Source organism: Vombatus ursinus, unplaced genomic scaffold (assembly GCF_900497805.2).
Source record: "Vombatus ursinus unplaced genomic scaffold, bare-nosed wombat genome assembly UNPS02014814.1, whole genome shotgun sequence".
In the NCBI taxonomy this organism is placed as follows: Eukaryota; Metazoa; Chordata; class Mammalia; order Diprotodontia; family Vombatidae; genus Vombatus; species Vombatus ursinus.
Window position 1 is genome coordinate 7148606 of NW_020954592.1, and position 27426 is coordinate 7176031.

Below are 27426 nucleotides of genomic sequence, written 5' to 3' on the forward strand. Positions count from 1 at the left end.
ATATGATATTCCATTTGCCATCTGTTCTCTTTGCCTGAAATGTATTCCCTCCTCACCTGCGCCTAAGAATCCCTAATTTCCTTCATAGCCTAACTCAAGTGGAAACTTCTGTGAGACTTTAAAATAAAACTAAACAAAACCTCTCCCAAATGCTGTTTTACTTTATATTTACTTTATTTAGATTTATATGTGTTTATGTTTATCTATCTCTCAAGTTGTTTTTATTATTTATCGCCTATCTTATATGTGTTTATGTTTGTGGTTGTTCAGTCGTTTCAGGCATATTTGACTTGTGATTTTGAGCCAGTCACTTGATCTCTGTGAGTCTCAGTTTCTTCATCTAGAAAATAAGAGAGTTGAATTAGATGGTCTATGAGAGGATCCTTCTAGTTCTAGAACTGCTCTCCTTTCCATTCTCTTCATCTTCAAAACCAGCTTTTGTTGTTCCGTCATGGCCAACTTTTGGTGACCCCAGCTGGGTCAGTGTACTAAGGGAACTGTGCTAAACACCAAGGTCTCACCTCACACACCCATACCCACACCCACACCCAAATACAAACACAAACAGGCAAAGAAAAAAAAAAGGTCCCTGCCTCATGGAGATTACATTCTAACGGGGGAGCCAACATATAAACAACCATGTAAAGCAAGTTTCAGACTAGTGCAAATGAAAAATCCCCTGAATCATGGTGTTCGGGAGCCAGCTCAAACTGGCTAGTTGATTGGCAAATTTTCAGTTTGAGCATTTACATCTTGACTGCTACCAATCAAGGTTTCTTTTATTGTTTTGTTGATTATCTAGACTTAAGAAAGCAATGGAGAAAATCTTAATAATACAGATTAAACTTAAAAGTGTCTTGCATACTTTTTTAATTTTTTTGTAGAGCTAGTAGTGGCTTTATTATTCTAATTCACACTGAATACTTCCATTGGATTGCAACCAATTACCGTATTTTACATAATTATAACCTTGAGTAGTACATATTTGAATAAACAGAACCACTTCAGGGGATTTTGGTTTTTTTGCATTAACGGGACCTACAAGATATATAGAGGGGAAATAGGTCATAATCTCAGAGAGAAGGCACTGGAAATAGTAGGAATCAGCAAAGGTCTCTTGAAGAAAATTGATCAAGTGATTTAAGTGGAGTCTTTTTTTAAAATTTTTATTCATTTCATTTTTAATTTATGGAATAAAACAAGCATTTCCATAACATAGCATAATAAAAAAAGACTGAACATAAAAATTGTATTATATACAATTTGCTATTCCTTTTAAATATATAAAAAAGTTATCGTGTAAATTTTTTTTCCTTTTTTCTTCCCTTTCCCCACTCAGAGATGGCTATGATTAGACACAAATATGTATATACAACAACATATATATGTAAAATCATTCTGTACATACTTCTATTTATCAATTCTTTCTCTGGATGCAGATAGCATCTTCCTTCATATGTCCTTTGTATTTGGGTATTTATAATAATCAAAATTACTTAGTTGCTCAAAGTTGTTCTTAAAACAATATTGCTATTACTGTATACAATGGTCTCCTGACTCTGCTCATTTTGCTCTTCATTATTTCATGCAAGTCTGTTCACGTTTTTCCTAAGGTCATCGAGCTCATCATTTCTTACAGCACAGTAGTATGCCACCATAACCATATACCACAACTTGTTTAGCCATTCCCCAACTGATGGGCATCCCTGCAAGTTCCAGTTCTTTGACACCACAAAGAGAAGTGCTATAAATATTTTTAAATTATATATATGTATATACACATACATATATATTATTTATTTTTAGTTTTCAACATTATTTTTAAAAGATTTTGAGTTCTAAATTTTTCCCCCTTCCTCCCCTTCCTCCACAAGAGGACATTCAATCTGATGGGCTATACATGTACAGTCATATTAATCATATTTCCACATTAGTCATGTTGTTAAAGAAGAATAAAAAAAAAGAGAGAGAAAAGGATGCTTCGGTCTGCATTCAGACTCCATAATTCTTTCTTAAGATGTGGGTAGCATTTTCCATCATGAGTCTTTTGGCATTGTCTTAGAACTGAGGAGGGAATATCAAGTTCAGGCCTGTACTTTAGGTGGATCTCTTTGATAGCTGGGTGGAGGATGGCCTGGATTGGGAAGTGACTGGAGGCAGACAAAAAACTAGCAAGCTACTACAATAGCCCAGGCATGAGGAGATGAGGACCTGCTCTGATGTCAGTTATGTGAATGGAGAAAAGAGGACATATACAAGAGGTGTTGCAAAGGTAGAATCCACAGGACTTGGCAACAAATTGGAAATGTGGGGTGAGAATGAGGAGTCAAGGATGACACCTATGTTGTGATGGGGGGGATGATGGTGCCCTCAACAGTAACAGGCAGGTTCGGAAGAAGGGAGGGTTTGAAGGGATGGATAGTGAGTTCTGTTTGGGACATGTTGAGATTAAGATGTCTAGGGAACAAGACATCTAATAGGCAATCATACTGGAGCTCAGCAGAGAGGTTAGGGTTGGATAAATCAATCTGAGAATCATCTTCACAGAGACATGGGAGATAAATCCATGAGAGTTGATGAGATCACCAAGACCGACAGTGGGACTATATTAATAAACACCTGTGAATTGACTGAAGAGGCATTAAATTAGTTCAGGCTAGCTGTAAAAGGCAGAACTAGGACTTTTCTTGCATGGACAGTCTATGAAACTACCAGAGGGCAGATTTTGGCTTAATATAAGGAAAAATGTCTTAACAATTAGAGCTGTCCAAAAAAAGGAAAATGAGCCACCCAAGTTGGTAGAATTTCCCTGTTACTGGTGTTCAGGGGCTCAATGATTTGTCAGGAATATTGAAGACATTAATGAATCAGGTAGTGGTTATACTAGAATGATTTCTGAGGTCCCTTCCAACTTGTCAATTCTGTGATTCAACTTAAGGAAATTATATGACTCAGTAGATAATGGAGCACAGAAATGCACTTCAGGGCCTAAGGCTATTTCCATTTGATAGCAGTTTGGTGAAATATTGTCACAACAATTTTACTGATAAGAGGAGATAGTGTATCTCTCAGTCTGCTGCAAAGCATCTATCATATTTCCATACTTCCATCTGTTTCCATCATATTGACCTAATGCTTCACAAAGGGTTGGAAATTTCCGTGAAGAATCAAAAATGAGGGAATACAGCCCACTCTGCCAAAAAAAAAAAAATTACCTAGAGCAGGGATTTTTAACCTCAAGTCTGTGAACTTTAATATCTATCTGTGTGTGTATATATGTGTATGTGTGTGTGTGTGTGTGTGTGTGTGTGTGTGTGGTGTTGTTGTTCAGTCGTATCTTACTCTTTATGACCCCATGGACCTCTGTCCATGGAGTTTTCTTGTCAAAGATACTGGAGTGGTTTGCCATTTTCTTCTCCAGTGAATCACTGATCCATAGACAAACAGAGGTTAAGTGACTTGTCCAAGGTTACACAGCTAGGAAGTTCCTGAGGCTGGAATTAAACTCAAGTCTTCCTGACTCTGAGCCCAGCACTCCCTCTATCCATTGTGCCACCTAGCTGCCTCAAAATGTATGTATGTATGTATGGATATATTATACATACAGATAACTTTCAATAGAATTGGTTTCTTCTGTAATCCTATGTATTTTATTTTATACCTTTAAAAGCATCATTCTGAGAAGGGGTGCAAGGCTTCACCTGACTACCATTACACAAAAAAAGGTTAAGAATCCCTGGTATAGAGACTAATTTTTAAAGGCAATACAACACAGAAGTTAGAGTGCTAGACTTAGAGACATGAAGACTGCCTGTGTCACTAGCCGTGTGAATACACAAGAAACTTCACCAATCTGCTCCTCAGTTTCCACAGTCACCTCTCCCTTAGATTATTGTGAAGAAGGTGTTTTGTTATCCTTAAAGTACTATAAAATTTTAGCTGCCTGTATTATCAAATGGCATCTTTTGTTTCTTAGAGGATGGAGTCAGAATACAATGATGTCAAGTGTTTTATCATAAAACTTCTTAGGTTACCAATGCCTTATTGTTTTGTTGGTTGCTAGGCAATGGGGTTAAGTGACTCGCCCAGGGTCACACAGCTAGTGAGTGTTATGTGTCTGAGGATGAATTTGAACTCAGGTCCTCCTGACTCCAGGGCTGGTGCTGTATGCACTGCACCACCTAGCCACCCCCAACCCAATGCCTTATTCAAGACTGGACTTGGTCCATGCTGCTGTACGTTTCAAGTAAGAAAGATGCTGAAATCTTTGCAGGCAAATATGTGAGGATTAGATAATAAAAAAGGCTCAAAAGGAGCGGCTAACAAAGAATATAAATATGTGACAATATATTTTAATAGTTAACATAAACTTAGGCTAACTATTAACTATCTATATGACACAATAACCTGGGTCTTGGGTTAACTTCGGAGGGGACCCCGGCATCTTATGATTCAAGAATCCACCAGCTAGCTGTAAGCTGTTGTGGTGTTGGAGAAGAGTTGAACTAGAAGTCATGAATTCAGTAGAGCTGAAGACTATTATTTATCAATTTATTATACACAGGACACTTCAGAATTTAAGATATTTAACAATTTGTACCATACCAAGGTGGTTTGCAACCATAGCTGCCCAATCTGATGGCCTTTCCTTAATCCTCCGCCCTTTTGACATCTCCAGCATTTGATAGGTTGACCACTCCTCCTGCATACTTTCTCTCCTCTATGGCTTTTCATAATACCCTTTTATCATTCCTGTGTGACAGCTTCTCCTCATTCTCCTTTGCTGTTTCATCATCCCTTACCACATCCCCTACTAGTACATCTAAAGGCTGTGCACTTACTTACTGGGAACTCTTCTCTTCCCTTCTCTACTTGGTGACTTCATCAGCTACCATGAGCTATGATGTCTATCCAGGTGATTCACAGAGTTTCTGGAGATCCAGTCTTACATCTCATGTTATTTATTGGATATTTAATAACAACAGTTAACATTTACATATCACGTTAAGGTTTGCAAAGCACTTCATAAATATTCACTCATTTTATCCTCACAATAACCCTGTGAGGTAGGGCTATTATTATCCTGATTTGAGACATGAGGAAATTGAGGCAGACAGTGGTAAAGTGACCTACTTGCCCAGGGTCCCTCAGGGAATATGTCTGTCGCTGGATTTGAACTCAAGTCTTCTTGACTTCTGGTCTAGCACCTATCAACTGTACAACCTAGCTGCTCCATATTTCAAACCAGATGTACCATAGTCATAGCAAATTTAACATGTGCAAAACCAGAACTCCTTATCTTTGCCCCCAAACTCTTCTGAACTTCTCTACTTCTGTGGAACACACCATAAATCTTCCCAATCCCATATAACCAATTAGTTGCCAGCTCTTGTTTTTATTTCATCTCTCCCATTATATTGTCTGGCCCTAGCCAGGTTCATAACAAGAATTAAGTATACAGACCATGAGGAAGAAAATAATAACTTACACCAACACCTAGAAAGTCCTCATTTCTCACCTGTCTCCACTACTTTGGGAATTCCCCGATTTTAACAACATGCCCAATACTCCTGGTTCCTTCTCCTTCCCCCATCCCATCCATCCCCCCCACCCCCAGGAGCTAGCTTGCTTTCTTGTGTTGTCTTTCCACCATTAGATTGTAATCTCCTTTAGGGCAGGGACTATATACCCAGAGTTTAGCACTGTGTATGGCACATAGTAGGCCCTTAATGTTTATCAACTGTCAAACCAACAAACTCAGGGACACCAGGTTAAGGATGAGTCAGTCAATAAATACTAAACATGTGGGTACTGTGCTAAATCGCTGGGAGTACAAAGACAGACCCTGCCTTCAAGGTGTTTATAGTCTAATGGAGGTGACAACATGCAAACAGCTATGTACAAACAAGATAAAAACAGGACACACTGGCAAGAATCAACAGAAGGAAGGCACTAGAATGAAAGGGACTTGGAAAACTTTCCCGTAGAAGGTGGGATTTTAGCAGGCACTAAGGGAAGCCAGCAAGTGGGGGGGGGGAAGGAGGAAGTGAATTGCAATAATGGGAAACAGTGAAAATGCCTGGAGTTGGGGAATGGAGAAACAAGCAGCAAATCACTAGATTGTTGAGTTATTATTATTATTATTATTATTATTACGGGTAAGAGACAGTACAAGTCATAATGGAATTTCAATGCCAAAGGAATTTTATATTTGCTCCCGGTAGTGATGGGAAGTGCCGTTTATTGAATGGGGGGAGAGGTAGTTCATGACCTCCCTGCACAAGACAGACTTAATGCTTATTGACTCTCGTTTTTAATTTGGGATCCCTCAGCTTGTTTAATTGTTATTGAGTCGTTTCAGTCTTGTCTGACTCTTCATGACCCCATTTGGGATTTTCTTGGAAAAGATACTGGAATAGTTTCCCGTTTCCTTCTCCAATTCATTTTACAGTTGAGGAAACTCAGGTAAACAGCATTAAATGACTTGCCCAGGGTCACACAACTAGTGCCTGGGCTCAGACTTGAACTCAGGTCTTCCAGACCCCGGTGCCGAGCTCCATCCACAGCGGCAGCTAGCCTGCCTTAACAAACATTAAGCGTCTACTATGTGCTTGGTCAGACTTTTGGCAGCTTCATAAATTAGTCTTTAGAATACCTTCAGGAAAAAGTTACGTAAACTCAGACACGTGGCCTGGGAGGGAGTGTAGAAACCGCAGGGATTTGTCTGTTTGTTTTTTAAAAACACTGCAGGTCCTTCCTAAACTAAGCTAGCACTCCAGGGAAGGGTTGGAGGAAAAGGGGAGCGGGTCTGCCCCCCCCAAGCACATTTAAATACCCGCCTGACCAAAGCGGAGGCCCCGCCCCCAAGGGCGGAGCGCTGCTCTAGCCCCGCCCCTGCAGCCCGGGGAGGGGAGGTGCCGGGCTGGCGGCTGCGGGGCCATTTCCTCCCCACAGTGGCCGAGGCGGAGCCCGGCCCCGGCCCCGCCCCTGCAGACTCCGTCTCCCGCCTCCTCCCGCTCGGGCTCCCGCCACCAGCAGAAGCCCCAGCCTCCGTCGCCGCTGTCGCCACCGCCGCCCCCCGCCGAGCGCCCGCCATGCCCAACATCGTGCTGTTCAGTGGCAGCTCGCACCAGGACCTGTCCCAGAAAGTGGCGGACAGGCTGGGGCTGGAGCTGGGCAAGGTGGTCACCAAGAAATTCAGTAACCAGGAGACCAGGTGAGCGCTAGCGCGAGGAGGAAGGCGGGGGACCCACGCGGCCCGGGCTGATGCTGAGGCCGCTCGGCGCGGGCTCGGTGGGGGATCGTGCAGGGGGCTGGGGGGCAGGGGTGATCACGCGTGTCCCCACTTGCCAAGCTGCGGGGGACGAGGCGGGAGTAGACGGGGGCCGTCCGCGAGAGGCCTGGGACGCGCGGGGCGAATGAGTCCCGGAGGAGGCCCAGCACGCGCGGGAGCCGCGGAGCGGGAAGGGACGCAGCGTGCCCCATCCCGCGGCCCGGGCTGTCGCGGATGTCCCTCCCTCTAGCCTCGGTTGGAGGAGCCACCTTCCGGGGGGCGGGACCATCGCCGGCTCCTCTGCGGGAGGGCGGAGGCGCGTGCGTGTGACGTGCCCTCCCCGGAGCCGGGACCGAGGCTGGGCCATCTGCATCCGCGTCCCGCGCCGCCTCCTCCGTTATCGCCGAGGCCTCGTGGGGCGACGGAGCAGGTGGGAGGCTGGGAGCTGGTCGCGAGCTTACTGTGACGCGGCGTGGCTGGCTGGGCCCCTAGCTTCCGCTCCCGCCACTGTAAACACATCCTCTCGTCTGCGCTTCCTGAGCCTTTCCCGAAGAGTTTGGCCCCCAACCACAGAAGCGCGTTTAACTCCCTCGGCTGGCGGGGTGGAGGCCTGCGGGTGCGGAAAAGGAGCTTCGTGGCCTCCCCATGTCTCCGTTGTCAGTTGTTGGAAGTCATGGAGGCGTTGGCTTTTTAAGCCCCCCTTCCCGATTAACCAGCATCTATCTTCTACTTATTTCCCTTCCCCCTACTCCTCACCCCACCCCCACGATGTATGCCAAGCCAGAGCAATGCAAATACCCACGTTGTCCAGCTGCGAAATTTCAAGTCTTAAAGCTCTGAAACCTTCAATCTGTCAAGAAACGAGCAGTGGCCTGGCTCTGGGTGGGTCCTCCGATTTTTGCCCTTGAGCAGAGTTGGTTAAGTTATCAAGCATTTATTAAGCACTGAAATGTGTGCTTTATGGTTCTGAACGCTGGGAGTACAGAAAAGGCCTGGGGCTGCACAGGAAGCCTAGGACCCCCCCCCCCCAATTGAACTCCCCATCCTTCATCTCTGTCGTGTTTGCCACTGCTGATGACCTCTTCCTGGATCCTCCCAGATTTTTGTAATTCTCCTGATTCTGTCAGTCTAACCCGACCCCTCCTGAGTTCACACTTAGTATGGAAGAAGCTATTTGAGACACTGTGCAGAATAACTTGTTGGTGATCTTAGAACTGGGAAAGGCTTCTTGCAGAAAGTTGAATTTTAGCGACTTTTGCAAAAAGAAAAATAACATGGAACAGGGGAGGCAGAGATAAGGAAGGAAAGCATTCCAGGCATGGGGGATGGCCAAATCCATTTTATCTTTCCAGTGTCCTTATCGAATAAATTGTCCTGGTTCTCTTCACACGTGGCCTCAGTTCGTATTAGTTTTCCTAGATTTTTCTGAAACCCTCCTTCATTTCTTAGGGCATAATATATTCTCTTTTAGTTTGTATATGGTAATTTGTTAAGCCATTCCCCATTTGATGGGCACTTTAGTTTCCAGTTCTTGGCAATACAGAAAGAGGTGCTATAAATATTTTTGTACATATGGATCCTGTTTCTCTTTCTTTGATCTCTGGAGTATAGACCTAGTAGTGGTATCCCTGGTCAAAGGGTATATATACTTTACCATTGACTTGTTAGAGTGGTTTAGTGAATTTCCCAAGTCTTTTAAGACTAGCTAGCATTTATTCTGCTTTAAGGATTGCAGAGTGCTTTACAGATTTACAAATATCCTCAAGATAATCCTGGGAGATAGGTGCTACTATTGTCTCCATTTTTCATTATTCTAATAGGTTGGTTGTTTTTCTCTAGCTTAAACTCAGGTAGTTGTGTTAGCTCTTCTAAACTCCCTGTCATCTAGGTTTTGTCCTCAACATGTAAAGCTGCAAAGTTCCCAACAGTCTCTGATTTGCCAGATCTTATGACCTCTGTAGCATTTCACACTGTTAATCACCTCTTCCCAGACACACTACATTTTTGTGACATTGCTTTCTTTTGATTCTGTCTGACCCCTCCTGATTTCTTCATATTATACCTTGCCAGGGCTGTCTCCTGGGCCTTCTCTTGTTACACTGTACTGTCTTGCTTGGTGATCTTATCAGCTGCCAGGGGTTCAGTTTTTATCTCTATAGATAATCCTTAGATCTATTTATCCAGCTAATCTCTCTCCTGACCTCCAGACTCCCCAGTAAATGCCTGTTGGATATCTCAAACTGGAAGTCCCATAGATACCTCAAACTCAACACTTCAAAACAAAACTTATTGTCTTCCTCCCTAGACCCTTCCTTCCCACCTTTCCTGTTATTGTCAAGGCCTCAGCCCTCATTTTGACTCTTAACTCCAGTTCACACCACACATTCAAGGTTTTGTGAAATACTGCCATTTCTACCTTTATGACATCTCTCATATATGTCCCCTTTTCTCCAATCAGAAAACTCTAGTATAGGCCATCATCATTTATTACCTAGACTGTTAGAGGAGCCTTCTGGTTGGTTTTCCCTCTTCAAGTCTCTCTCCCCATTCCAAATCATCCTTCATTCAGTTGCCAAGATGACTTTTAAATCATAGATCTGACCATATCACCTCCTACTGCCTCAGCCTTAACCCCACTTAATGAGCTCCAGTGGCTCCCTATTCCAGAACCAAAAAAGAAGTCCCATTCAGCATTTAAAGCTCTTTATAATCTGAACCCTTCCTAACTTTCCAGTCTTATTACACTTTACTCTCTTTCATGCACTCTACAATCTGACATTGACATACTGGGAAGAGAGAGTGAATAATCATTTATATACAGTTTACTATGTGCCAGGCACTTTTTAGAAATATCTCATTTAATCCTCACAACAACCCTGCAAGGTAGGTGCTGTTACTATCCCCATTTTGTAGTTGAGTAAACTTAAGGCAAACAAAAGTGAAGTGACTTGCCCAGGGTCAAACACTAGTAAGTGACCAAGGTCATATTTTAACTCAGGTCTTCTCTAACACCATGCCCAGGGCTCTAGCTACTGCACTGCTATGGCCAAACCACGGTTGCTTAAACAAGATTCTTCATCACCTGACTCTGCCTTTAGACTAGCTGTCTTTGATGCCTGGAATGCTTCATTCCCTTACCTCCCTCTCTGTTTCCTTGGTTTCCTTGAATCCTCTGCTCAAATTCTGTCTTCTGCAAGAAGCCTTTCCTAGTCCTCCCACCTTCCAGCTGCTAGTGCCTCCTCTGAGATTCCCTTCCATTTACTCTATATGTATCTTGTATGTCTCTGTTGTTTCCCTGTTATCTCTTCCCCATTAGAATGTGAACTTCTTGAGCTCAGACCAGAACTGTTGTTCCTTTCTTTGTATCTCCAGGACTTAATGCCGGTTGACTTATTAACTGCTTTGTTTTGCCTTCTGTCTCTTATCCCTCCCTTCCAACCTTTGAGGGGGAGATAAAGATGTCTCTAAAGGGATCTCATCCAAAGTGTAAAGGGTGACTTGGGTTATAGGGTCTCCACCTCCTTTAGGGGCAGGGTGGGTGAAAGTTGATAGACTCTTGAAGTTATGCTTGACTTAAGAATGAAGGCCTCAGTTCAGATCCTATCTTGCACACTTCAGGAAACTAACTCAGAAAGATTATCTGTAGAATGAGGCAACTGAAATGAGATGGCTCTTAAGATCCTTGCCAGCTCTCTCTATATATTATCCCATGGAAAGCAGGCTGTCCTACCAGGTAAGATACTCTCACCTTCCCAGCAAAATATATCGTAGAGGAACATCTGTTTGACAGAACCAAGATGTGTCCTTAGGTCCAGATTGTAAAGAAACCTCAATCACTCAACAAACATTCAGTAACAAACTTTGAGAATGTCCTGAGTTCAAAGCCTATTTCTGATAGACACTGACTGTGGGCAAGTGTAGCTCAGATTAATGCCTCTGTGCAAACAAAATAGCCCCTGGCCTCAAGGAGTCATTGCATTGTTTCCCCCTCACCACCCAGTAACATGTACACAGAAAAGTAAATGCAAACCTATAAAGGGACCTTTCTTGGCTTCCAGCTGCTTTACAATTGGATTTTTGGAAATGATCCATTGTACCTTGGATGATTGCCCAATGAGACTACAACATAGTTACATTAAAGTAAACTTGACTATAATGTATTAATGATGATACTGCACAGCCATTAAGCTCAGGTTTGCAGGTTGTCTTTTTTTTTTTTAACTTAACATTTATTTTCTTTCCTTCCCACCTCCCCCAACTCCTATTGAACAAGAAAAACCAGAACCTTTATGACAGCTTGCTGACTTTTATTTGATATGAGAAGAAGCACTTGTAATGTTGGTGTCCACTGAATAACAAATCTCAGCCTTGTATAGCTTGAAACAGAAGTCCAGTCTGTCCTAGGGTCATTGAAAATAGCAAGTTTGTTTTTACTTGGTTCTCGGTGTAACCTGAGGAGCTCAGCTTGAAAACTATTCTTCACCTGAGCAGCCAGCCCTTTTTCCTTCTAGTTCCCACACCCTGAACATTTTGAATTGTTTTAGCCCTATCACCAATGTCCTTTTCTCACTCTTCCCTGTCCTTCCATGCTTTCCTGTATAACCTTTGTTAACAACAAACTGACCCTCCCCCCAGAAATCGTTTAATCATTTTGTATTTACTCATATGTGCACTTAATAGACCTCCACAACAAAAGATATAAGCTGTCATTTTCCATGCACTGAATCCCCCAATTTCTTATTCTTTGGTCATGTTTCCAGCCACCCACTTTCTCTTCCTCCCTCTCTTGGCTTATACTTCCAGATTCTCAGTAATGTCCTTTACCAAGTTAACTGCCCAACTCTGCTGCTCTCTGACTCATAAAATGAGCAATCCCAAAATGCCTAGCAAATAGCTTTTGTCTTAAGCCAGGAAAGAAGACCAGTAATCAGTGTTGGTGTTATTAATTATGCTTCTTTAAGGGTTTGTTTTTTCAGATAAGCCATTCAAGTTGGAATGCAATTTAAATGTAACATTGGTTTGAAGAGAAAGCATTAGACTTTTTCTAGACTTAAGATTTTATTTAAAATTTTTAATGTATTTATAATGAAAACAAATAGTCCCTGCTTACGGGGTTTGGTTTGATAAGCACAAAGAGGCAGCTTTCCAGTCAGGAAGTCAGTTCATTTCAACGAGTGCTTATGCATTAAATGCCAGGTATTTTACCAGATGCAGAGACAGAAAATAGTGCCTTCCTTTGTATTCTTTTTGTGGGAACATATTATGTACACATAGAAGTGAATACAGAATAGATCAAATAATTTCTTGGGGGCAGATCAGTTTGTTGATAGTGGTATTGCTAGGTTAAAGGATACTCTTTCCTGAATTCTTAAGAAAAATTTCTTCCTCATGTAGAATAGGTTACTCTAGAAAACAATATGGGACTGGTGTTCTTTTATAATGTGCACATCCACATACATATTTAAGACTGTGATATTCGAAGTACTCTACAAGAAATTGAGTTTAAAAAAATTGTCAAAATGTTGGCTTTGAGTTTTAGATAATATTGTACAATTTGAAGCAGCTTAATGCTTGTGGCAACATTAATGAGATTTAGAGACATTCTTTGCTTTACTTTCTTCTTTGCTACATTTCCCATCGATAATGAACTCCCCTCTTCATTTCTGCCTCTTAGAATCTCCAACTTAAAGACTTCACTCAAGCACCACTTCCTATATGAAGCCTTCCTTGAATTCCTCTCCATCACCACCCCCAGTTGCTAGTGCATTTGCTCTCAAAATGCCCCCCATTGAAAAAAAAAGAAAAAAACCCTTTTACAAACATGTATAATCAGGCAAAACAAATTTCCACATTGGCCACATCCCTTCAAAATGTCTTATTTTGCACAAAGTTGTTTGACTTTATAATATTGTCTTTCTATAAATAGTCCTCTTAGTTCTATTCTCTTCATTCTGCATAAAAAAGTCTTCTCAGGTTTCTCTGGAACTATCCCCTCCATCTTTTCTTGTAGCAGAATAGTATTCTATCACAAAAATGTAAGGTACGTTATTTTCCCCTATTCTGCTATTATTCTCGGTTGTAAGCCTATATCCTTTGCCTTCTGGAATGGTTTTCCAAGCTCTCTATTCCTTTTTAGTTGTGGCTGTTAGATCATGTGTGCTCCTTACTATGGTTCCACAGTACTTGAATTCTTTCTGGCATCTTCTAAGATTCTTTCTTTGACCTGGAAGCTCTGGATTTTGACTCTAATATTGTTGACAGTTTTTATTTGGTAATTTCTTTCAGGAGGCGACTTTATTTCCACTTTGTTCTCTGGGCATTTTTTATGATTTCTTGAAAAGAATATCTAGACACCCTTTCTTGGTCACGATTTTCAGGCGGTCCAGTGACACTTAGATTTTTTTTGCAGATTTATTTTCCACGTCACTTGTTTCGCTCTGAGATACTTCAAATTTTTTTCTGTTTCAGCATTTGGACATTGTGTTAATATTTCCTACTGTCTCAGGAAGTCATCAGCTTTTATTTGGTTCATTCTGATTTCTCGGGAGTTTGATGCTTGGGCAAGATTTTGTACCTCTTTGCCAAGCTGTTAATTCCCTTTCCAGTTCTTCCATTTCCAATTTTTTTTAAATTTCATTTATAAAAACATTTTTAACTCTAAAAAAACACAATTCTTACTTTATCTCTTCCAGTAGTTCTAGTTAAATTTATGCCCAAGCTGCACTTTTTTTTTCCTTTGACGCTTAGCTTATAGTTGTTGTGGAGTCATTTTCTTCACTTGGGTTTGTGCCTTAAGTACCTCTGTCTCCAGTTTTTATGGTTGTTCGTTCTTCCTTGTCTGGGCTGGTCCTGATGCTCTTTCTTGGGGTATTAAGTGTTACATTATTCCAGGCTGTCAGCTGAGTCTGGAGGTCTGCAAGCTTTCAGCGCTCCCACAAAGTGGTCTGATCCAGGGTACGTCTGACTGCTGGCCCTTCTCCCTCAGTGCTGCAAGTTCTTGACCTGGGTTTTTGCCTCTGAACAACAGGCCTGTGTGTTTGTTTCTTTTGGAGCTTTGGTAGACTGCTGCTGGACTTACCCCCCATCAGCCCTCTAGAAAGCTCTGCTGTTTCAGAGCGACAGACCCGCAGCCTTCAGGAGTTGGAGCTGAGACCACGCAGCTCCTGCTTGCTTCTCTGCTTACTCCTTGCTCAGTACACAGCCTGGGACCTTCCCCTGCAATGCCACCGCTGGGCACAGGTCTTCTCCTTAGCCCACCCTGGATCTGTGACCCCGAACTGAGTGGTTAGCAACAGAGCTGCCAGCTGGCAGCTGTTCCTGCCTCCTGCACAAGGTCCGAGATGCCCTTCTTTGGGTCTGCAACCTTGTTTTGCCCAGGTGCATGGTCTTGTTCCTCTTTCAGTCCCTGGGCTCTTTGTGGCCCTGTGCTCCTGGCCAAACCCAATCCCCAGGATCCACAGACTTTTCTGTATGTCTTTATATGCTGCCCTGAGCTGGAAAAAAAAAAAGAATCACTTTTTTAATTCCCTGATTAGGGTTCGGTCTGGTGTGTTTTCTAGATCTGTTTAGAGGAGTTTTATGGGAGGGATCTTAATATACTTCTTCCAGGTACCTTGGTTTAACCTCCTTTTCACTTTGTCTCACCTGTATCTAGTGCCTAGGACAGTAGCTGTTAAATGTAGTAGTAAGTAGGTGCTTAATCAATGTTTATTGATTTATTGATGTTCATAATATTTTTGAATTAAAAGGGACCTTAGGCATCATACCTAAAATTATTGGTTTAGATTTATTTCCATAGTCAAATCCTGGCCTTCAGCGTAAGTCCCCATTGCAGTATCCCTGACAGATGATTATCTTCTTATTGGAGACCTAATTCTGATTGGAGACTAGCTCTCAGGGCAGCCCATTTCCATTTGGGGACAGCTCTAATTGTTAGTAATTCTTTTTTTGAAATCTGCCTTCCTGTGACTTGGATCATCCATGCAGTCTCTGTCCCTTTGTTCTATCTCTTGTCCCTGTGACTGAGCATCCCCATTTCCTTCAGAACATGTTTTTATGGCAGTCTTGTAAAGTAGCTAGAGTGAAGTTTGGAAGACCTTGATTCAAATGCTGTCTCTGACACGTGACCGAGGCAAAATTATTTATCTGAGCCTCAATTTTCTCATGTGCAAAATGGAGGAACTAATATCTGTGACACCTGCCTCAGTTGTGAGGATCAGATGAGATGATATATGTAAAATATTTTAACATTTGCTAAGCATATATAAATGTCTGCTATTAGTATTTACAACGCTTTAAGAAGAGAGTGTAAAAGGGTCCTGAGACCAAAAGGTTTGAAAACTGGAAATTAAAAAAGATTAGAAATTGGTCTCAGTAGCCAAATCAGAACAAGTCTAATGACTCTTACATGTGACGGTCCTTCAAATATTTGTTTTCACAGTCCCCTAAAATTCCCCGGTATTTTTTAACATTTCAGTTTGTATGTAAGCTCCTTAAGGAAGGGGACTATTTCATTTCTTTTATCTCCAGCACCTAGCAACAAGGGCTTTACACATAGTAGACACTTAATAAATTTTCAGTTTTTCAGTTGTGTCCCACTCTTCTGTGACCCCATTTGGGGTTTTCTTGGCAAAAATACTGAAGAGGTTTGACATTTCCTTCTGCAGCTTATTTTACAGATGAGGAAACTGAGGCAAATAGGATTAAGTGACACAAAGCTAGTGTCTAAAGTCAGATTTGAACTGGGGAAGATGTGTGTCTTCCTGACTCCAGGCGCCAGCTCTATCCACTGTACCACCTAGCTGCCCGGGGCACTTAATAAATACTCCTTGAATTGAATGAATTGACTTACAAGCCCATTCTGGGCTTCGGAAGGCTTTACATTTACTCCTAATAAACAGATTTGCCCGATCATTACAGCATTTAAAAAAAAATGGTTTGGATTCCAATTCTGCCATCCAGAATATTATCTCTCTTGGCTTTCTTATATCTGTGTCTTCCTTTTTCACCTAGCCACATCTGAAAGGAGCTAACCAATCTAGTTCACTCTGTGCTTTCAGTTTGTCATAGGCCATTGAAATGGCTTTTATAGATATCTTAATGTCTTTGTAATAACAATGTTTGAGCAGTCAGCATGGGCAGGGCTGCCATAGATAACATTCTATCATATAATTTAGATTAGATTGTAAATTTCTTGAAAGCTTTTGTGAATCTTTGTATCCCCATCTCTTAGCACCAGTGCCTGGCACATAGTAGGCACTTAATAAATGTTTTTTAGCTGATTTACAGAGTATTTGGAATCTTGCTAAACTCATGAAGGTTTTTTGAGAAATAAAAAAAAGAATAAAGCTCTTCTACTCCGAACAGTTGTAAAATCTTACTTTGGTACACAGAATTATTATCAAGGGCTCGCAGCCCAAAAATGAGAAGGGATCTTAAAACCCCACTGGTTCATCCCCCATATTTTTTACACATGAGGGAACTGAAGCTCACTCTTTCCTTAGCACCCAAAGTTGTATGCCTCTTTTTGCCCATAACTTTTTAATATCTAAATCAAAGATTAGGTTCTGTGTGTGACTGATCATTTATGTTTTTTTAATCAAGAAATAATCATGATGGTTATTATGATAATATCTTTTCTTCCTTGGATCAATGATATTGGAATTGTTATAAATAAGCCAAAGATTCCAACATTGATTGATTGGTTGATTTGGGAAATCTCAGTGTAGTTATGTGGCCAGTATGTCCCCACAATGCAAATTTACTTCATTCCAGGACCAACATACAGGATAACTTGTTCTCAGAGGAATTTAAATTAGCTCTTTGGATGCAAAAATATGGTGCATTAAGCAGAAATACAGCCATACTGTTTCTAGTGTACTTTTGCTTCATGGTATACCAGGTAGCCAATAGGTTTCTCCTTTAGTACACTACTAATTGCAAAATACTCAATACATGTAAATATAATTTTTTAAATGAATAATTTCCATTTGAATTTAAATAAAAGCTTAGAGTATGTTCAAAGTTTTAAGAAAATGTGTGGGGACCATCTCTTAATTTTCTTTATCTTTGCTAAGCACCTAGAACAGTGCTTTGCACATATGAGGCTTTATAAATGCTTTTTGAACAGATGATATCCTAAAACAAAGAATAAGTTACCTTTTTTGTACAGTTAATTTATGTCTAGAGAAGAACCCACAAATATAAGTCAGCTTCAGACTCAGGAAGACCTGGGTTCAAGTCCAGATTCAAACATAAACCTTCTTTGTGATCCTGTGCAAGTAATTTAATTAATCTCCATGCCTCAGGCAACTCTGTAAAACTGTATGGTTTTACAGTCCTGGCATGTCTATCTGCATTGGTAGGAGTTTCCTCACCAGGAATTCTCTACACTAATGAAGTCAAAGGTAGGGAAGTAGGGAAAGTAATGAATGTATGAATGAATGACCTGTTTGATTAAGGTGTTAACTTGTAATACTTTAAATTAATTGCATTTCTTTTTCTCTTTATAATTGGTCTCTTATTTAATCAAACAAACATTAATAGCCACTATTTGTCTTTGACACACATCCTTCCCTCCCCACCAAAAAAAAGAAGTGGTCCACAGGAGAAGGAAATAGAAGTATTTTTGCCAAGAAAACCCAATGGAAAAAATAGACTATGGGCTCATGAAAAGTTGGAAACACTGAACAAGCAATTTATCTGTAGCCCCTATGTCTAGAAAAGCTCCTGGCACACATCAGATTCTTAATAAAATGCTTGTCAAATGGCTTTTCTTCATGAGTACTTCATTTTTTTGTCATAGCAACAAGAAACCATATCATCCAGTTTGCGTGCAACCAACAGCATATTAAAGTGCTAGGTGGGAGCTAACCTTGTATCAGAAGTCAGATGGCCTGGTTTTAGTTCTACTTATTGGTCTGGGCATCCTATGCAATTTGCTTAATTTTTAAGCCTCAGTTTCCTCATTTGTAAAAAAAAAAAAAAAAAACAGAAAAAAAATACAAGAAGTACTGATAATATCCAATCTGCCTTCTTGATGAGGTTTTCACAAAGATCTCATGACACAATGGTTGTGAAAGCACTTTATAAACTGCAGAGTGCTACAGTACAAATATACCATTGTTATTATCAGAGGAAAAGGCAAAGACAGAGAGCGAGAAGATTGCCTGGAACTAAACAGGACTGTCTGTCATTGGAGTGGCTCTGCAGCTTGACTCTTTATATTGTTAACGCAGGAGCATTATGGTACAAAAGTGAATGCATAGATGGTGTATATGAAAGGAATCTGTAAGTAAATTTTTTTCTTTTTTTCATGGACATTATTGCTTGATAAAGAACAAATTACTGTATGCCCTCATTATTGTATCTGCGCCCATGTTATTCATTTCTATAGTTATCAAGTCTTTAACTAAGGTGATGCCTTAAGTTGCTACTTTCTTAGTTATTGACTAAGGCATTTTAGTATTTTGGCAGCTTTAAGTTGACTGGGTATTGACATGTCCTTACAACTACAAAGATATGACTGGAGAAAATGCCTCTATCAGTTCTTAATTAGGAACTTCTTTTTCTTTTCTTTTTTTTTCTTTTTTTTGCCATTTTGCTCTGTTTCAATGGTTAATTATTCTGCTTAAGTAGGTCTTTTCTACACAGTGTAATGTTTATTATAGTGCTTTATTTAAGTTCTACCAAGAGCTTTACCTGCCTTATATCATTTGTTCCTGTGAACAACTCAGTGGGTACCAATGGCTCCACTTTCCATTTTTACATTAGACTGAGTTCTTTTGCTTTTCTCTGTATCCCCAGTGCTTAATACAATGTATTAATGCATAGTAGGCACTTAATAATAATTAGCATTCAGAGTGGTTAAGTGAGTTACCCAGAGTCACATAACCAATGTGTCTGAAGCAGACTTTGAACCCAGGTCTTCCTAACTTCCAGGCTTGTGCCTGATCCATATGTACTGATCCATGCTTCCCTAGTAAATTTATGGAATGTAAACAAACAACAATACTAACTCTAGGACTAGGAGAAAGATCATATTTATAGGGATCTAAGTTTTTGGTTGGTTATTCTGAAACCACATGTGATGAATTCATTTGTTCTTAATCTCATAAATTTTTATAAATAATGTGAGCGTTTGATGAATCCTTAATTTCAAAAATTTTTATTAATAAAATAACATTGATCTTTCCTTTTAGTGTAGAAATTGGTGAAAGTGTGAGAGGAGAAGATGTCTACATCATCCAGAGTGGCTGTGGAGAAATTAATGATAACTTGATGGAACTTCTCATTATGATCAATGCTTGCAAAATTGCATCATCATCCAGGGTAACTGCAGTGATCCCATGTTTTCCATATGCCCGACAAGATAAAAAAGACAAGGTAAGTGAAAGATGTGGTACATTCCAAACACCAGTTCAAGTTTTCTCTTGCACACATTTCATTCAATCGAACCATTGAAAACTTTTGTAGCTATTAGACCAGATGGACTATTTTTGGTTTCTTCTGGCCTTTTTCAGATTTGTCTTTGCATCATGCTATCATTGGACGTTAGATTACATAGAAAGAGAAAAGACATAGGCCATTTATTTGTACTCCTTCAAAAGTGAATTTTAGTAACATTTTTTAAAAAGCCCCTTACCTCTTTTTCCTAAAAGGAGACTTAAAAATGACTGAACAACAAATTAACAGGGAACTCATTTTTCAAGGCATCCTAATGCATTGTTAGACTGCTCTAAATTGTCTGAAAGTTATTACATATTGTGAGTTGGGCTCTTTATCTGCCGGTGCTTCCACCCATTGGTTCTAGCTTTTGCCTTCAAAATAACACTGGATCTGCTCCCTCATCCACATGTTAATCTTTTAAATATATGAAAATAATTATAAACATGTTATCATTTGCTTTTTCTTCTCTGGGCTAAACATCCTCAGATCTTTTTGCTTTTTGGTGAGGCAGTTGGGGTTAAATGACTTGCCCAGGGTCACACAGCTGGTACATGTCAAGTATCTAAGGCCGGATTTGAACTCAGGGCCTCCTGGTTCCAAGGCCAGAGCTCTTTCCATTTCGTCACTTAGCTGCTCCAATCCTCAGATCTTTAAAATACTCCTAATGACATTGTTTCGAGACCTTCCTCCAAGTCACCCTCCAGTGAACAACTAGTTTGCCCAAATCCCTCCCTCTTAGAAGGTACTGAATGCAGTGTTCCTTCCACGCACTCTGTGACCATGAACATGGAGTGATTCATGTCTCCTTTGATGTAGTTTTGTTAAATCCAAATTCAGTATCTTACATTTATCACTGTTAAATTTCATCTCGGTTTTTAACCAGTTAACCCAAAATGTAGATTTCCAGTCTGGTTTCTGATCTCTATTGTCTTCTGTGACTTCATCCAGACTATCCCCCCTTCCCCTCCTGTCATTGATTGTGTAACATGGCAGCTCTGGCTCTCTCTCCCAGAACCAGGCTTGCTGCATCTCCCCTTTAGAGGGCTTTTCTTGGGGGCAGGTTACCCCAGGGAAGCTTTTATCCCTACTTCCATCAACTGGAGTCTCCACTAGCAGTGTTCCCATTTGTTAGCTGGCTACTGCCAGTGACTAGCAGCTTAGTTCCCTTTTGCCACTTAGTATCATTACCTTTAAAAAAAGGCATAGAACAGACTCTCCCTCCCTGCTCCTCCTCCCAGCCCAACCCCTCAGGGCGTGCTCCCCCTTGCTCTCCCTAATGATGTGGTGGAATAGGCTCAAAACTACCTCAGTTCCTATGTAGCATTGGTTTAGGTCCAGGTACGGCACAACTGCTAAAAGAGTCTGTCTTAGCTAGCACTGCTGGGCCTGAAGGCCCCTTCCACAATTTATTCCTTGCCCGTAGAGGCGTAAATTCTTCAAACCTGAGCCAAAAATGATCAGGAGTTGAGGTAGGCTCCACTCCTTTCGTGACTGGGGGACACTGATAATTCTGCTGGCTTCAAATCTGAACTCAGCGATAAGATACTAAGGAGCCATCTGGGCCTTTTGAACTCATAGGGTCATAGGCTCCATTCCCTTTAGCAGGCACTGTCATTCAACTCTCCCAAGACTTCTGTGAGTCAAAAAGTAGCTGAGATCTGGCAGGCCTCTTTTGAATGCCTCTGTAGCCCAAAAGCATTCTCTTCCACATGTGATGAACTGACCAGAAGTAGTTCTAGAATGTCTATAATATAGCATGAACTTCCCTTTCACTCATCACAATTATCCCAGAATCAGCGCCTTAGCAGATGCCTTCTGAGGTACTCTGATATGGGCCAGACTTCATTTAGTTCTGTATTTTCACTGTTTGGGATGTCTTGAAAGCAGCTATTCCATATAATGCACATAAAGAATCCCATGAATAGCAGGTTTTAAACCATGTAAAAACAATGTGTTTATCATGATTTGGTTGTTGGGAAAGTTATTTAGCCATACACGCTATCTTGAACTCTAACTCAAATGGTCTAAAATAATGTTGTTTTGTGTGTATTTAGTGACTGCTGTCATTTAAGAAATGTTTTTATCATAGAATACAGCTACTTATCTGTTTTGTTGTTATTGTTTTATTATGTGACATATAAAGAACAAATCTATGGATATGGCATGTGTACATTTATTTTTAGTTTTCAGCATTCACTTCCATAAGCTTTTGAGTTTTAAATTTTCCTCCCCTCCTCCTTTCCCAAGACAGCGTACAATCTGATGTAATTGGCTCTACAGATACATTCCTATTAAACCTATTTTCACATTAGTTGAGATGGCATATTTTAAAAGAACTCATTAGCCAAATATGCATTTGTTCAGCAAGGTAGCATGGTACATCTAGAGATTAAGATCAGAAATCCTACCATTATTTGGATGAATTTCAAAATTATTTTCCTTTACATACTTTTTTTTTTAAATAAGGCTTAAAGCTTATTTTGGCTGTAATTATCCTTTGAATCTTAGGATTTTTTTCTTATAAGTTTTGTGTTTGAATGCTTTCAGTTTTATCACTCCTGGATGATTAGAACACCTTAATTTTTTTGGCCACTTTTCCTCTATAAAGCTAAATTTTAAAATCAAGTCTGGTGAGGAGGGAAAGTCTAATTTTTGAATCCCAGTTTAAATTTAGAATGAAGGGATTGTACCAAGCAAGGAAAAATTCAGGGTCAGGATGCCACCAGGGTTAAGGTTATTACATCATCAGTTATAAGATATGTAAAGAGCCCATGGCTAGGTCAGTGCTATAAATCTTATTATACTGACTTTTCAAGGCATATTCACAATCTTTTATTTTGCTATGGTTTCATGACATTGTGGCTCAAAATTCCATGGGTTTTTTATTGAGGATTATCATTTATCTGAAAGGTATGTTCTCTGTCAGCAGGTATTTTTTAGCCAACTTGTACAAGGCGTTGTGCTAGATTCTGTAAGAAGTACAGGGAGATACAATAAGTCCTCTTTACACTGACAGAGTTTAAAGCCTAGTTCAGAAGTTATCTCCCATATGAAATAGTAGATGAGACATCAGGTCAAGAAATGTCAGAAGAGGAAGTTAGTTACAATTGCCCAGTGAGTGATAGAGTTAATGTTATATAATTCAGAAGAGAGAGAGAGAGAGAGAGAATTTCCTCCTCAGGTAAGTGTGCAGTCCAAAGAGGAGGTAAGATTTGAGCCTTCAAGGGATAGAGTTTTGTTTGGGCTCGGATGGGTAGTGACTTTAGACATTCTTGATTGAAGAATGTCATGAATCTAAGAATGATAAAGGACAAATCAAGAGACATTTTCCATCAACAATAAGTTCAGCAGAAACAGAGGAATAGTTGGAAATAAGGATAGAGTGGAGAAGGACTGAATTTTAGGATGAGGAGTATTTGTATTTTATCTTGGGCAGTTGAGAACCAGTGAAGGATTTTGAGCCAATGTTATAAAGTTAGTGTTTTAGGGAAGATTGTGGTGTTCTCTTAGTCTAAAAGGAAGACATCCCTAACTTTAACTTGGCCTCACCCTTCTCCTTGTCCCTTCCACCCCCCCAAAAGAGAAAAAGATAGGTAACTGATTTGCTAATAAACTAATTATGTGACCTTGTCACTTTGACTCTTTCTCAGTTTCCTCATCTGTAAAACTGAAGGGTTTGGAGTAGATTATCTCCAAGGCCACTTCAACCCTTACAATCTGTGATTCTAAAGCTGTAATTAATACACAAAGGCAAAAATGCTTTGTTTTTTTCTTAAGCCTAACTTACCATTACTTTTTAGTCTTTACATTTTTTCTGTCATTATAGCTCCCTCAACTTCATTTTCTTTGAAGTCAAATTTTTTATTTTTCATTGTATCTGTGGATCCTGAAATATTTTATTTTTTACACTTGAGCTAAATGCAGCTCCTGAGTTTTGAGTCTTTGTCATTTTGAATCCATAAATGAATCCATTTACTCATGGTTTCCATCTTTTGCCACTAGATGGTGCTTGTGTGTGAATTTAAAGCTAACTTCCCAATTTTAACTATTGAGATGGGGTAGGGGAGAGGCAATCTCATGTTCCTATTCTATAAATAGGTTATTTCTGAGAACAAGGTTTGATTGTATGTGAGCAAAACAATTTCATTTATTACGAATTTAATTCTTAAAGGAATTTGAAAAAATAAGGCACTGTTCAACAGTATTTCTAAACTTAATTGTGCTATGATCTAAACTTAATTCTGTAGTGAATAGAGAAACTGTTAGAAGTCGTCTTAAATATCATTTAGTCCTCCTAATGATTTGATCTTATTATTCTTATATTCTGTCCTTTCATAAGGACAGCTATTGAAAACTTTGATGTTGTATATTCTTATTTATGGTGTTTTGTCAGAAAAAAATCATACATCAATTTTTAGAGGACTAATATAATTAGTAATCCTTTTCTGATTTTGGTATTACTTATAACTTATTTTGAGATCTAAATTACTTATATTTTTAAAATCTATTTTGCCCTAAAATATTTTTTAAAATCTTATATAATTTTTTACCTGAGTCTCATTTTAATAAAGAATCCATTATTGTGCATAAACAACTATCCCAATTTAGGTGCATAAGAATTCAGAGCTGAAAGGGACTTCTCCAGTACCTCCTTTCGTTGCCATCTCAGGAATCCCAGGATAATCCCCACCATTCATCTTCTCTGCTCCTACTTTGAAACTTCTGAGCATCTATGGATAAAATCATGAGTTGACTTCACCCACTCCCGAGGCATTTGCATGACCAGCTTGGCTCTAGATGCTGCTCAGCAGTCTGACTACAATCTACCTTTATGAATTTCCGATCTCACATCCCACAGCACCTGCTGCAAAGCTTTATCCTCCTTTTCACCTTCCTTCCACTTAGAACAGATGATTTGCCCTGGAACTTTTGTAGAAAGATTGTGACCATCTGATATGAGCTCTTTGTGCTTCTTCCTTCATTCCTCAGAATTTGAGCATTGTTACCAACTATTTCCCCCCTTGTCCCCTTATAAAAAAAAAAAGAGAGACTTCTGAGCTTAATCCTGCTCTCTGCAGTCTTGGTCTCATTTCTTCCTGACTCCTCTGTGACCTTACTTCAGCAGTCATACCTTCTCTTTGGTGTTCTCATTCTTTCTTCTATCCAGTCCAGTTACACTTCTTGTAAGCAAGCAAGCAACTAGCACCTAGTTGCTTAAAACACCAGACTCTGTGGTTTGGTCTGGGAATACAAATACCGGCAAAAAATTAAGCCTGTCCCTGCCCTCAGGGAAGTTACATTTGTAAGACAACACAGAAAAGGGGTGGGGGTGGGTACACATACATACCCAGTGACTTTGTTTCCTGCCATCTATTAATCTACTTAGGAAGGTGTGGGTGGGTGTTTATTTCTCTATGATGAACCCCTCTGGCACTCTGATGAAACCTATGCACCCCTTTTCAGAATAATATCTAAAATATAGGAAAACATAAGATTACAAAGGAAACCAATTATTGAAATATAGTTAGCACAATTAAAAAACAAAAAAGCTTCAAGTACCCAAGGTTAAGAATCTTTGCTCTAGTTAAATTACTTATTACTGATCTCTCCTAGTCACTTAATGGGTTTTTCCCCCCAAGTTAGTTTTGCTTGAACTTCTTTCTACTGCCTGGGTACTTTCTCCTCTTTAGGCTTTAAAGGTAATATACTATCTGGGTCTTTCATCTCTCTAATCGATGCTTTTCTGGCTCCTCCTATTACTGACTTCCTAATTCTGATGTTTCCTAAAGGTCTGTCAGCCCTTGGGCCTCTTTGTTGTCTCTGGACAAGCTCAATCCCACTTCTATGACAGTAACTTCTAAATCTGAATCTCTAGCCCTGACCTCTTTTCTAAGCTCTCATCTTCAGCTCGATCCAGGCCAACACCACTTTCACCCCCATGTACCTGAAAATCAACATCCCCACACCTAGGTTTATTGTCTTACCCAAAAAACTTAGTCCTTCCTACCTCCTGTGGACGTCATCCATGTTTCCTATCATCTTTGGCTCTTCCCTTTTATCCAGTCAGATGCCCAGTCCTGTCCATTCTACATCTAAAGGATCTTACACATTCCTGTTCCCTCTTCTCTCTTCTTATTCTCACTGTCCTTGTTCAGTCCCTCACTACTATTTCCAGTTTGGCTGTATTACAGAGTATAGGAAGAGAGTAATGGCCCAATAGGTAAAAAAGATACATAGATAGATATGATTCACCAAGCATCTATTACATACCTACTTTGTGCCAGGTACTGGGGCTATAAAGAAATAATTCTTTCAAGGAATTTACATGGGGCGGGGGTACTAACGACTAGTACACATGTAAGTAAATACAAAATAATACAGACGGTTCTTGGACTTTCTACCCCATCTCCTCCTCAAATAACATCTAGATGTGCAGACCCATGAAATAACTCAGAAATAGCTGGTTTCTGCTACTTTTAAGCACTTTTATGAATGACATGTATCAGATCCATTATATACTTTTGTCAAATCAATTCTAGAGTGTTAATATTCAGACTCATCCTTTAGATTTGCAGATAATAGAAAAACAGTGGCTATACAGAAATTCTCTTGCACTATTGTTGGGTCAGAAGAATGGAGTAGCGACTGTAGGCAAAGTACAAATTTAATAAACTTAACCAGTTTCCTCAAATAATCCCATTTCTTCTTGCTCACATCTTTTGCCATTTGAGCCACAGCACTGCCAGCTAGGTTGAGGGAATTCTTCACAACTGTAGCCTATGTTTGTATGACTACAGATAACTAAAAAAAACTCAGTTTTCCATGAGACCAATCTATAGTACCAATTTCACAAGTATCACATCACTAGTTACTTCAGTAGTCTTTTCTAACTCTGCTTACTCACATTTTCTTTTTTCTTTTTTTTCTTTTTTTTTTTTTTTTTTTGGCTAGGCAGTGGGGTAGAGTGACTTGCCCAGGGTCACACAGCTAGTGTTATGTGTCTGAGGCCGGATTTGAAGTCAGGGCCTCCTGATTCCAGGGCCAGTACTCTATCCACTGCCACACCTAGCTGCCCCTCACATTTTCTTTTAGAAATTTGGATGTCTTTTGTTTTTTACAGCAGTAACCCCCTACTCAACCTACCTTTATTTGTAACAAGGAATATTCTTTTAAAAAGAAATAGAAAATACTTCAGTAAAAACCAACCAACATATCAGGCAAATCCTAACAGTGTTCTATTCTCTGCTCTTTTCCAGGAGTATCTTTTTTGTTGTAATTATAGCATTCAATTGGGGGTGAGAGGGAGGGAGGGTTGTCCTTTTTAGACTATTGTAATAATTTCGTATGTTATTTTCCTGATTGTGCTTAATTCACTTTAGATCTCCAAATTCTTATTCATCCTTTTTTAGCACAAAGGAATATTCTTTTACATTTATGCACCACAATTTATTCAGCTATATATTCATAGGTAACTGTATTGTCTTCTTATAATTTGCTCTTCTATATATTATAGTATTTATGGACCTTTCTCACAGATGATTTTTCAAGCAGAATCCAACCTCCTATAAAAAGCTATTCACACAGGTCATCTTACTTTCTTTTCAACCTTTTGTAATCATCACTCAACTGAAACAGCTTTCTCCAAAGTTAGCAGTAATCTCTTTCTTTCTTTCTTTCTTTCTTTCTTTCTTTCTTTCTTTCTTTCT

At 39.9% G+C, this 27426-nt stretch overlaps 1 protein-coding gene across 1 annotated transcript in view; it reads left to right on the forward strand.

Annotated features, from left to right (window-relative positions):
• Positions 1 to 7047: 7047 nt before the first annotated feature.
• PRPS2 (phosphoribosyl pyrophosphate synthetase 2) overlaps positions 7048 to 27426 on the forward strand; it is a 34402-nt gene continuing 14023 nt past the window's right edge. The window contains exons 1-2 of the mRNA XM_027835420.1: positions 7048 to 7216; positions 19474 to 19657. Coding sequence (XP_027691221.1) covers positions 7095 to 7216; positions 19474 to 19657 — 306 coding nt within the window. The 5' untranslated portion in view covers positions 7048 to 7094. The remainder of the gene's footprint in view (positions 7217 to 19473; positions 19658 to 27426) is intronic.